The 13,169-nt window shown below is 39.8% G+C and overlaps 1 protein-coding gene across 1 annotated transcript in view; it reads left to right on the top strand.

Moving 5' to 3' along the window:
* Positions 1-7,926, top strand: part of GLCCI1 (glucocorticoid induced 1) — a 105,045-nt gene extending 97,119 nt beyond the window's left edge. Inside the window, exons 7-8 of the mRNA XM_060633871.3 lie at positions 3,727-3,847; positions 5,009-7,926. Of these exons, the coding sequence (XP_060489854.3) occupies positions 3,727-3,847; positions 5,009-5,351 (464 nt within the window). The 3' untranslated portion in view covers positions 5,352-7,926. The remainder of the gene's footprint in view (positions 1-3,726; positions 3,848-5,008) is intronic.
* Positions 7,927-13,169: the final 5,243 nt, after the last annotated feature.

Genomic DNA, 13,169 nt, shown 5'->3' on the forward strand with positions numbered 1-13,169 from the left:
AGCAGGGGAGGGTCAGAGAGAGGGAAACACAGAATCCGAAACAGGCTCCAGGCTCTGAGCTGTCAGCACACAGCCCGATGCGGGGCTCGAACTCACGGACCACGAGATCATGACCCGAGCCGAAGTCGGACGCCCAACCGACCGAGCCACCCAGGCGCCCCAAAGTACATGTAGTTTTAAAAATATTGTTTTTGTTTGTAAAAGCCAATTTTCTCCTTCTCCCCAAATATTAAAAATATTTGACAACCTACTTATATTTTAATGGTAAATACGGTACACATGTATAAGTTTTCCCAAACCAGTAAAAGGTTTCCATAATTTCCAGAGTTGGGTGATTCTTTATAAAGATAGATGAGACTGTTAAAATACAGACATATGTAAATAATCATATTTTTTACATTTAGTTTTATTAATTGACATTGGCTATGATATAAGAATATAAAGTTACACTTAATGAGAACTACAGGTCTAGTTATTTCTTACTGAGGGATGACAGAATGTGAAAATTTATCATGCTTGTGAACAAAAGTGATTGAATTAAGATTACCATGAAACTTCTCATCTTGAATCTCCTGAGCAAGTGTGTTTACCTCACATTTGTAATGTTCTGTTACTGAAATGTGTTTATTAAATTTGGCACAGAGTTCTAAACGAATCAGCTAGACCCCAAGTCTGGAATGGGTAGAATAGGTTGTTCATGTGGGTTGTTTTTAAATCATGCCATTTTGTGAAGCAAAAAAATACTTGTTAGAACCATTAAGAAAGTCACAGAATTTTCGAGTTAGGAGTGATAATTTCTTTAGTTATATAGAAACTCAGAAAGGCAGTTGTGTTTAAGGTTTTACAACTAGTGACAGAACTGAGACCTCGGACCACGGGTCTCCATTTCCTGTTCCTCTTTGCTGTCTACCAGATCATATACTCACCTGAGGGAAAAAAAAACCAAAACTCCAGATTGAACAAATCTGTTAATAGTTTCAATTTTTGGGAGTGCCTGAGTGGTTCAGTCAATTAAGCGTCCAACTTCAGTTCAGGTCCTGATCTCACAGCTTGTGAGTTGAGCCCCACGACAGGCTCTGTGCTGACACCTTGAAGCCTGGAGCCTGCTTCGGATTCTGTGTCTCCCTCTCTCTCTGCCCCTCCCCCCAGCTCCCCCCCCCCACACTCTGTCTCTCTCTGTGTCTCAAAAATGCATAAACATTAAAAAATTTTTTTTTCTAAATAGTTTTAATTCTCCTTTCAAGCTTTATTTTCCAGACCACCAAAAATTCAAATAAATGTTATATATATAGTTCAACAGCAACAACAAAAAACCCTCAACTTTTTAATTGAAAAGGTAAGGAGATATAATAGTACCAAATACGATCTATTCTAGGATAGCAATATATTTATTTATTTTTTGTTTAACATTAACCACCCCTTCTCCCCTAAACTAGAACAAGAATGTTTAAGTGGGGCGCCTGGGTGGCTCAGTCAGTTAAGTGTCTCACTCTTGGTTTCGGCTCAGGTCATGAACTCACGCTTCGTAAGTTCAAGCTCTGTGTAAGGCTCTGTGCTGCCAGTGCAGAGCCTGCTTGGGATTCTCTCTCTCTCTGTCCCTCCCTCCCTCTCTCTCTCAAAATAAATAAATAAACTTTAAAAAAACTATTTTAAGAAAAGAATGTTTAAGTAGGTAAAACTAAAACTATAAGCTTCTGAAATTTAAAAAAAAATTAGGAATAAAACTATTTAATTTATTGTAAATTGTTAATAGGAAGATAATCAGTTTTGTACATTGTCCAGCTCCTGTCTAGCTTTCAATGCTGGGAATGTCCCTTGAAGTCATTAATAAAGTCATGAGAGAAATCAAGCAACAGACCTGGTGATGTAGTAAGCAGTAGAGCCCAAAAGACTGTAGCAGTGGCCGAGGTGACTTTTCTTACATGCTGATGGGGTGAGTCCTTGACTGCTGACATGGCCACACCCTGGCTGACAGCAAGAAAAAGTCTTATCACAACCATTGGAGCCCAGGGTTTCAGGCCATTTGTGCCCTCCTTGGAGAATACCATCACCAGCAAGAACCTCCACGGAGACATCGCATACCATCTCCACAGGGCTGCTTGCTGCCTGGATAATAAAGCAGGGTCAGGCTGTGTTTTTGTATTACACCAAGCTCAAGGTCTCGTTCTCACCACTTTTTGATTGTAGACCAGTCTTTCTGGTCTTGCCCAGCTCAAGTAGAGGGCAGCAAACTCAGACTCTAGCCAGGTTAATGAGGTTTTGCATTCACCTGAGAAAGAAAATTATATCCTTCCTCCTGGCTTCCATTTGTTTAAATACTATGAGTATCGACTCTGAGAAAATCTTTAAATCTGAATGACATGTGAAGAAACGGAACTTAATTCTAAGACCTAATTCCTTCCAACAGACAGTGTGTAATCTGCAGGAACATATGTAACAGTAGTGATGGAGAAGGGGTGGTTTTCTAAGGTTTCCCAATTGTGTGGCCTTTTTATTTTGTAGGCAATGATTTCCCAGCCCAAGATACAGCCATATGCAAATATAAGCACACATCTCCATTCCCAAGACTAACCTAGGTGCTCTTTGACTCACTTACCAAATACAACTAAGTGTGCCTCAAAAGTCTACTAAGCATGTATTATAGTTCATGATGATGAAAACTTCCCTGTAACTCAGATTCTGAATGTTGTGCTGTGTTCTGTAGCCTAATCCAAAGCAACTTATCAAAATTGTGACAACCTTAATTATGACACCAAAGCCATCTTTCAAAATATACATGAAAATAATACATCTCAATAGATCATGTGCTTCGTATTTTAGCAGTGAGAATTGGTTTGCATTAAGTCAGAATTTGTTTAAATGGGACTATTGTATTTATACAGGTACGTTACTGACTTTACAACTTGGCATCTTACAAAGATAATGACACATTTTGGTGGATTTGATTTTCCAAAATCCTTTGCCAGGTAGGAAAGGGAGAAATTACATATAGGTTTTATGACTTTTCATGAATAGACCATTTCTTTTTTTGGTCAAAAATATGAAGAAAACATGTTAGGTAGAGATGCTTTTAGATTCCTCATGCTTCTAATAGCAAAAATACAAACTGCTGGAAAAACTATTTTATGTAGACATTTTCAAGGCAAATTTCTGAGTAAATTCCATTTTTCATGATGGGCTGAGGGAAAAAGATATTATGTGTTACAAACCTGTTTTTTCCCCCCTGTATACATCTGTTCATGGTGTAATGAAAGTAAAAGTAATATTTCTGCTAAGAAACTTTGTAATGAAGATTATTCCATATGCTAAAATTTTTAATTAAACCAGTTGGACAGTGAGAAAACCTAGAGAACCCTGTGTTATAACCTCTTATATTTCTTTTGCATGATTTATATATATTGCCCCATTCATCTACATTTTGAAATACATACTGCTGTAATTGTTTTCAAGATGATAGCGCTGCTTTATTCAAAATGCAGTTTCTGGACCGAAATATCTTCCTTTTATTTTCTGTGGTATGGCAGATAACTGTTGCATCACATCTTTTATTTCTAAGAAATGTACTACACAAGGGTGTTAGTAATAGCTCTGCAAAAAAGGAAGCTCTGTGGTGGAAGCAGAGGGGCCATAGTGGATAAACTGTGCAAAAGGCTGCTTGTTTGGAAATCAAATTTAATTTAAAAGAGCTTTCAATCACTAGTTAATATAACTGCTTTAAATTTACAGACAGTGGGAGTAGCTCACCGTTACCCAAGTACGCTTCATCTCCCAAACCAAACAACAGCTACATGTTCAAACGGGAGCCCCCAGAGGGATGTGAGCGAGTGAAGGTCTTTGAGGAAATGGCGTAAGTAATGTCTTTTCTATCAGCTGGGATCTGCAAAGCTGTAAAGCTTTTTTTACTGAGACCAGTTGATTACAGATGAATCAACTACTCCATCCAGCTGATAACGTGTCTCAAAACCAAATTATAAAAAGAAAATTGAATAAGCAGAAGGGATCTTAGTGTAGCATTGGAGTCTGTATGCTGGAAATACATAAACTTAATACAGAAACTTGGAAATTCATCCTTACTACCTAAAATATCTATTTTTGATCACTAAGAATTTTCCTCTCAAAACCTCTGTTGATTTAGACGGCTAACAAGGAGTTTAGCGGCAAAGTTAATATCCATGTGTGGCTGGCCTTACGATAGTGATGCCCCAAACCAGAAGGAAACTAACATGTCTCCCTGTAGACGCTATCTAGCATGTGTATTCATTTAATGGAGACAGATTTTTTTTTTTCTTTTTGAATTTTCAGTACGCATTAAATTAGAAATTAAAGAAGAGGTTCATGCTGTGAATGCTTGGCAGAGTAGCTCAAAAAAAAAAAAAAAAAAAAAAAAGACTCTGTGGCTCTTAGACTCACTCATCCCTTTGTCCCAGTGCAAGTGCCTGGGGAAGGCTGCTGTACTCTTGCAACCTGGAAGGGGACAGAGACTGGTCTTGCAGGAGTTGATGGCTAAGTTCTGGGAGTGGGAGGGGAGGAAAGGCTTCAGGACCCTGCTCTGCTGGGCTGTGACCGGCTCTTTGAGAAATTTTCTGATCTGTTGGTAGATGTATAGCAATGCAGAAAAAGGAGGAAATGCTTAAAACCAAATATAGGATTAGGTCATCCCTCTCCCATTGCACTTTTTCTTAACAGAAAAGGTCATTCTAACCTTGCATAATCCTCAGCTATAAAGTAGGAGGTTTTTCCATCTTCCTAAATGATTGAAAGCAAACTAATGATCTCAGAAAAAATTTGCCCAGTCCTTTTGAAGATCCTTTGGTGTCAAAATTCACTCAGTGCTGTGCACATCCGTAGTCTGCCAGCTGACTTGTGCTATGGAAGATGTTTACCCCTCTGTGTACGCTTAACTCATTCCCTGCCATTCGCATTGTAGCTGTTGTAGAGAACTCCAGCTAAGTGAGAAAGTTTGGAAGTTGTTAGTGATTATAAATGTCATTTTGTCTTACGGTTTTAGGTCTCGTCAGCCTATCTCAGCCCCTCTCTTTTCATGTCCTGACAAAAACAAGGTTAATTTCATCCCAACCGGATCAGCTTTCTGTCCTGTAAAACTTCTAGGCCCTCTCTTACCTGCCTCCGACCTGATGCTCAAGAACTCTCCTAACTCTGGCCAGAGCTCGGCTCTGGCCACTCTGACCGTCGAGCAGCTCTCCTCCCGGGTTTCCTTTACATCCCTTACTGACGACACCAGCTCCGTGGGCGCCACGGAGGCCTCCGTCCAACAGCCGTCCCAGCAGCAGCTCCTGCAGGAACTGCAGGGTGAGGAACACATCTCTGCTCAGAACTATGTGATCATCTAAAGTGAAGGGGGAGCTGGCCTCTACCCTACCTTCATGGAGTAGGAACTAGACCTCAGACATCTTATCTGCATGGAGTGACAAACTTTTTGAACACCACCACCACCAACAGAATACTTATCAGCATCATAAAGTATCTCTTGACACTGATCTTGGCAGGGACGGAACTCCTATTCAGCAGTTTTTGTGGAAAGCAGTAATGCTTGCAAAATGTGTGTGTCATTCAGCATTTTAAGTGGAGACTATGCATTTCATAGTATGTTTGACAGAGTAGTAGTGTGTCCTGTGTTTTGTTCCAAATTCTTCAGTATAAATAAGCTCTATATCAAAAAGTTGCCTGTCTAAATAGAAAAATGTCTTGCTGTGTTTTGTCCTATGGAAAATACTGTACTTCAGGATTATGTTTACAATTGATCCAGGTGTTTGTTTCTAACTTCTGTAATACATACAATGCAAAAAAAATAAATAAATAAATGGCCACAACAGTTGCACAGTGCCCACCCTATGGCCTAGCTTCAGGTACTTCAGTTGAAGTCTAAACTCAGGTAACTTGGAATGTATATCATATTGGGATATTAAATATTTCACAGCTAAAAAGCTAAAGAGGGAACATCACTCTTTTGCCTTTCCTTATTTTCTGCATTTCCCTTTCCTCATTACATTCCACATTCTTAGAATAAGAAGTGCATTCAACCCTAGGAGAACAATAATCCTGGACATGGGTGAACATGAGGAGAACCAGCAAATCTGTGGTGTCTGACATCACTTTTGTCATGCGGTTACAAGTAACACAACTGTTGAATCCACTGTTTCAACATGTGTAGATGTGGCTTTTTTTTTTTTTTTTTTTAAACAAGTTCAGGTGTTGCTCAGTTAATGACTGTTCTAATGTTGCAAATAAAGCGTCCGATACCAGGCTGTATGTAAACATTCCAATTGTGTGTAATGGGATTTAAAAACAAGAAAGTCTAGGTTTGATTTCCAAACAAGTGAACTTTCCCAGGGGATGATGGAGATTTCTTGTTTATGTTGCCCATCAGGGTCATGAAATGCCATTGTTTTAGCTAAAGGCATATTAATGTTCAGTTTCACTTTTGGAAATGCTTTAATTTGCAGGTTGAAAAATGACACGCTTTTGGTTGTTTTCCTCAAGCACTTGAGGTGTGCGAGTCTCATTTGTGTGGAGAGAGAGCATGCGGGTCTCAGATGCTGTGCACATTAGGAAGCAGGTTCTTTGGTGACTTACATGGCGGTCGCTCACAGCTGCCTCATTGCGTCTCTCCTCACAATATCATGGATAGTTCTGGTGGTATTTTGCATGTGCAAAGTAAAGCCTATACCCAAGTAAGCAGTCTTGAACTCACAGACTTGACCCGAATTCTCAACAGTGTAAAGAGAGCCCTAGATACTCTTGAATGATCAGTGGAAGAGCCCAGCTCTCAGACTTTGTTTTCTGCGGCACAAAGAGAGTATCCTAAAGCAGAGGGAGGTTTTTGTATTTTTATTCCATTGCTTCAGTTCAGTAAAACACAGAGTTGTTTCATCTGTACCTACTACAGTATATGGCACAGTTTTCTTAACAGTTAGGGGAATAGGTGCCTACAGTTATAGGAACGTTTCAGTTCCTTTCAGTCATTCCTCGGGATTTCTTTGTTTTATTTCCTAAGGAGGGTGAAGAAAGAAGAAGTGATAAAGAAGAAAGCAACACCATTGATTTTTTTTTTTTTTTTTAGAAATGGTATATATATATATATGTATATGTTTGTGTGTGTATGTATTCTGTGTATTATTTTTTCATGATTCCAATTATCTTCTTTCCACCAAAGTTTGCAGTAATATTCTCTCCTGAAGGTGCATTCTGGCTCCTTTAAATTAGTCAGTGTTATATTGTAGGAGACTGTCATGGAAAAGGACTCAGTTTACTTTTGCCATTTTCACAGGGGAACCTTTTAAAACAATCTCTTCAGCAGCAGACACCTTTAACCCTAATAATCTCAGGCCTTGATGAAAATACTATATTTTGTAGATTATGGTTAAAGGGAGAAAATTATTCTGTAAGATAAATATGAGCTCCATTAACTTCTGCTATCTGGTTTAGCATTACATAATGTATTGATCTTATGCTCTGCTTTTGTCCAAATAAGATGCAATAGTATCAATATCAATTTCTGAAAGATGGACTGAATGCTTTTTTGGTGATGAAATCTGATGTACGATATTTATAGTGACATGTGCTTTTATTTTCTCATGAGAAACTAAATATTAATTGTGTTGTACATTTGTTCTTAGCATATATTAAAGTTCCGAACCAAATGTGTTAAAGCTTATGCTTTGCCATGTAAATTTCCCAGAAGTTGTTGAGCTCAAATGTATCCTACATCCAGCTGTAGAAATTTGTCAGAAATTGTTTAAATTTTGTACATAGTTGTACTGTTTAATTCTAGCCACTGCGCTGAACAGTATTCGAGTTACCATACAATATGGCTTTACACAAGGAAATGTGTGGCTTTTGTTTTGTATTTTTTCAGTATAGAAGTTCCTGTGTCTTATTTAAATAAAGTTATTAGTAAAACCAGAATAGTTCACCTATGTTTTTTGGAAAGACTGGTTCGTAAGCACCTTGCCCAACAGAGATACACTTAGGTCAGGGTGATGGCAGTATCTGGTGCTCACTGAATTCCTGACCTGTATCTCTGGTGCTGGAGGGACTCTGACCGGATCAGATTTCCACAGCCTGGTTTCCTCTTGACATGTCATTTACACACTTTCCATCACACAGTAAGAAGCTGGATGTCTAAAGTTCCAAGTCTTTGTACCGCTCCCAACTGTGTGAGCACCTCAAATAGAGAAGACACTGCCCTTACATTTTTATTCTATACCTAAGAATTTTTTATGGGAGTAATTCTTTTTATTGTTTTTTATTTTTTTGTTTATTTATTTTTGAGAGACAGAGAGATAGCAAGTGGGGGAAGGGCAGAGAGAGAGGAAGACAAAGAATCTGAAGCAGGTTCCAGGCTCTGAGCTGGCAGCACAGAGCCCAATGCGGGGCTTGAACTCACAGACCACGAGATCATGACCTGAGGAAGTTGGACAGTTAATCAACTGAGCCACCCAGGTACCCCAAAGTCATTTTTTTTTAAGTCCACTGACATCACCTCAAAGGAAGTTGTGTGTTTCTTACAAAGAAAACTGCAGCAAAAAATTTTAAATTGTTTACTCTTTTTATTTAGGTTTAGATTTGGGATAAGAGAGGGAGAAAACCTTAACAGAACAAAGGAGTTGTTGATGTTATGCCCAGTTATCCAGATAGGGTCATGATAGGCCTCATGGTGGCCTGAGAGCAAAACAGACTACTTTGAGAAATAATTTGCCAGCAGTCTTCTTCATTTCCGAAGCATATCTCCTCAAAGAGGTTGGTAAGATTTTACCTTTAAATTTAGCTTAAAAATGTGTAATTAGCTATGTTTTGGGCTGAAGAAAAAGTAAAATATAACTTTTCAATGGTGATGTTTATCAACAGTTTTCTTGAAGATGATACATAACTTGGGCAGGAAACGATCTATCCGAGGTTAAAAGTCCCACTGCAGGTGACTGTGAAGGAGAAAGTGGAATTCTCAGCTCCGTCTCTGCTTGACTTGATCATATAAGCTTAATATAAACAGCCCTGAGAAACAGGTCAGTATTGCAAATTAAAAAAACAAAACAAAACAAAACAAAACCCAAACCTAAGGAACAAGGAGAGAGGGGAATTAGGTCTAGATCTAAGTTTTAGCCTTGTGCTAGCTAAAAATAATCACTTGAAGTTTATTCATGAATATTTCAAAATAAATGTTTGCTCCCACCCCTTCCATCTCTGAAGTTCCATTATCCCTACATGTTCCCAGCAGCTCCTACCTTCTACCCCCGCTTGAAACTCACAAGTCTTTTTTCCCCTCTTTACATACCTTTGGTAAACTCAGGGCTTTTGGGAACTCAGGAGCTTTGTATGGGTCCCTTAATTCACACCTGGAGTCACAACCTAGCATTACAGTTCCAGTTGTCTTGGGGGCATCTCCTCTCAGACTTACTGTCTTATCTCAGCTTCACAGATTGAATGGAATGAAGAAGTCTTGTCCCTCGTTGTACTAAATCAGAATACATCCCAATTCTTCCTTTTTCCCTGAAGACAACTGCAGTTCTGTGTTCTGAAGTTTTCTCCACCTACCTCTCTCACATTTGCCTCTCTGTCTTCCTATTTATCTCACTAAATTTCAAGCTGCAGATCAGACCGTATGTCTTGTGGATGAATTTCTTTTGAAATGGGATTCTGATGGCAGGGAAGCAAGATCATTTAGTATGCTAGATTTCCAGTAACCCCTATAGCTGTAAACCAGGGGTCGGCCAGCTAGTGCCTATAGCCAGATGTGCTGCAGGCCTATTTTTGTGAATAAAATTTACGGAACAAAGCCACACTCATTTGTTTATGTATTGCCTATGGCTATTTTGCAGGACAGTGGCAGAGTTAAGTAGTTTCAATGGAGACAGTCTGGCCCACAATGTCTAAGATAATATTTTACTGTCTGGTCCTTTACAGAAAAAAATGTACCAACCTTTGACATAGGCCAGAGAGCAAACTGGGTTTGGGTAACTTGTATCATACACACGGTTGTTTTAAAAATACGTCCATAAATCTTTTGATACTCCTCTTTGAGAGGTAGAGCTTCATTTTCCTCCCCTTGAAGTTTGGGCTGGACTTGCTTAGAAATGGAATCCAGCAGTGATGGGCTGTCACTTCTGATATTAGGCTGTAAAAGGACAGGCTTCTGTCTTGGGCGTGCACTCTCCTGGATCACTTGCTATGGGAGAAGCTCTATTGTGAGGAGACCGAGGCAGTCTTTGCTGAGAGAGGCCCACATGGCAAGTAGCTATGGCTGGCAGCTAACGCTGAGGCTCCCCAGCCCACAGCCATGTGGGTGAGCTTGGAAGCAGATCCTTCAGCCCCAGTGGAGCCTTGGGATCACTGCAGCCCCAGCCAACAGCTTGTCTGCTGCCTCATTAGAGACCTTGAACCGGACCTGCTAAATCCTAGGTTCCTCACACTCAGAAACCGTGTGGGACAAGCTGTTTGTTGTTCTAAGGTGCTGAGTTTAGGGGTAATTTGTTACATAGGATTATACAGCTAATACAATAAAGAGCTGCCCTGCCTGCCTCTCCCCTGCCCCCCAACACGTACCCATTACTGCCAGCAAGATCACCCAGGGTCTTGTGCCATCCTGCCCCCACCCCGGGTCCAGAAAACGAGGCTTGCCTTTTTGGAATGAACACTTCTTGAAGAAAGCTCTGTGGGACTAGGTCGAACACAAAGCTTTCTCATACAGAATTTTGTTACCTGAACCACCCACAGGGTAAGTCTACAGTATGTGCCTAAAAGTTATCTTGTCCGGTATTAAACCATCTTACCTACAACAACTAATTGGGGGGAGAAATTAGACTCTCTCAGAAAAGTGTTTGCTGTGGAAAATGATGCAAAAAGAGGCGGGATAGGTGATCAGTTTTCAAAGCTGGAAAAAAAAAAAGAAACAAAATCTCAAGAAAATGAGAAATATTTCTACCTCAAATGTCTTGGTTTCTATCCTTAACAGGAGGCTGGTGACCCATTGGTTCTAAAATGGCCTATTCCATTTCACAGGCATTTGTGTCTCAAAAAAGAGGAGGAAATTTTTTTCAAAGGTTCCAGATCAGTTGGGTGACGGCCCCTCCCATTTAAAACAGCCATTTTCTTAACACTAAGAATTTGAATAATTAGATCACTTTTCCTACAAAAGATTTTCTGATAACAAGGAATGGGTCCCCTTTCACACTATAAATTCTACTCAACTCTTGGCATCAGCTTTAAGCATGACTTTGATGACATTCCTTTAGCCAGAATTGGGTAAGGTCCCGTAGGCAATGGATGTTATTTCAAACCACTGTCTGGAAGCAAGCGGGATAAAAGGTGGATGTAGGGCTCCATAAGGACCTGCCAAATGGGGAGAAGGGTTCATGCAGAAAGGGCAAACCATTTCTCAGGTTTTCTATTCCACTTTGTAAAGGAAAAAAGGGTTATACTCCAGGGACAGAAGTTAACAAAGGACACCGCTCATGTGCTGCAGTAAACAGCCTACCATTTTTCATATGGACTGAAATCAAGGCAAACAAGGTAATCTTAACTCACTCTCAATCTGACTGTTTGATTATAGTCAAAAACCTGGTGTGGTCTCTCCTGCTTCCCTTTCCTGTGACCACCCTGGGAGCTATTGTATGGAGAACCCTGACCCTTTCTCCTGATAGCTCCCCTAAGTCCATGACCATTGGAGCAGGTCCTGCTGGAAGACAGTCAAGGGGTAGGAAGGACAGAAGATGGTTACACCTGGGAAATGGGGCCTGTGGGGAAGTGGGGGAGAGTGCTGAGGCGAGCTTTCACAACATTCATAGGTCCTTTTGAAATATCTGATTTTTTTTTTCTGACAATGATTATGTATTCCTTTTGTAATGTTTCATAAAAGAAGTCAAGGAAGCAACTTAATCTTCTTTCTGCAATTGTTGGCATTCCTCTTCCTTCTGCTCATACCGCCTTCTCACCAGCCATCCATCATGCAGTATGTGGCAGAAAGCAGATATGACTGAACTGACTGCTTTTCATATTCCCCAACAGAAAGACAAGGTGAAAGTCAAAGAGAAGTGATCAACATGAAAATAAATGTTTAACCTCACAAGTAATCAAAGCATGCAAATTAAAACAACAATTGGTTGCCTTCAAATTGGCAAAGATGAAAAAGAAGGGTGATATTCGGTGCTAAGGGGGTGGTGAGGATATGGTCACTCTCATATCTGGTCTTAGAAGAGTAAGTTAGTATACCTTTTTGAGCAAGAACCTGGCAGCACTTACACCAAGTGGCAAAAAGCAGGTCACAAACCAGAGTGATCTCTTGGTTTTGTAAAAATATATATATGTGAGTTTAAAAAAAAAAAAAAGACATGAAGAATGTACAAAAATTAATAGTGGTTATGCTTGGGTTGTGGATATTTGTCTTTAACATTTGCATTTATGTTTTTCTAAGTTTTCTTAGAAATGTTATAATTTGAGAGAAAATGCATATTAATTTCCAGTTATCAAGGGAGGGGGAAAATGTAGGGAGGAAAGTAGGATATGGCAGGAAAAGATTTAGTTTTAACAGAAATGAGCAGATCTCTTAAAATCAAGGTGGCTTGAGAAGAGGCTTGGTAGAGCAAACTCTGGTTCAGTGGAATTATCCAAATGTACGTACAGTTTCATGCCCTTTTCACTTTCCCATTTAAAAAAAAAAAAAAGGTCCCAACACCATCATACTCAGGTACACAAGATTAAATTATTTAAGCCTAGAATGGCATTTAGGGAAGTCTGGAGTTGTGGTTCAGAGGACAGAGCATTCCTTGGAGTGTGGCCCATACTAAGAGCCCTATACTCAGTTGAGATGGATTTATGAAGTGGGCACCAGAAAGCCCAGAAATCTGTCCTGTCATTTACACTTCTTGAAAATTGAAGCCTCACTTAGAAAATTGAAAAGGACCTTCTGCCCCACGCAAACTATAGAAACCTGAAAGTGGTCAAGAGACTGTTCTTGAATGTGATTCCTATTTCTCAGTACACTCTTTATTGAGGTATATTTAATCTAGTTTTACAGAGCTTGACTGAAGTGGGTGCATGTGATGGAGGTTGACCAGAACTTGGATTAGAGAAGACTGGGGATCAAAGCCCTGGACAAGCTGCAGTGGATGCCTTGGCTTGAGGATCACCAGCGCAGAATTTGACTCCTGTTCGTC

Source organism: Panthera onca, chromosome A2 (genome assembly GCF_046562875.1).
Source record: "Panthera onca isolate mPanOnc1 chromosome A2, mPanOnc1 haplotype 2, whole genome shotgun sequence".
NCBI classification, from domain to species: Eukaryota; Metazoa; Chordata; class Mammalia; order Carnivora; family Felidae; genus Panthera; species Panthera onca.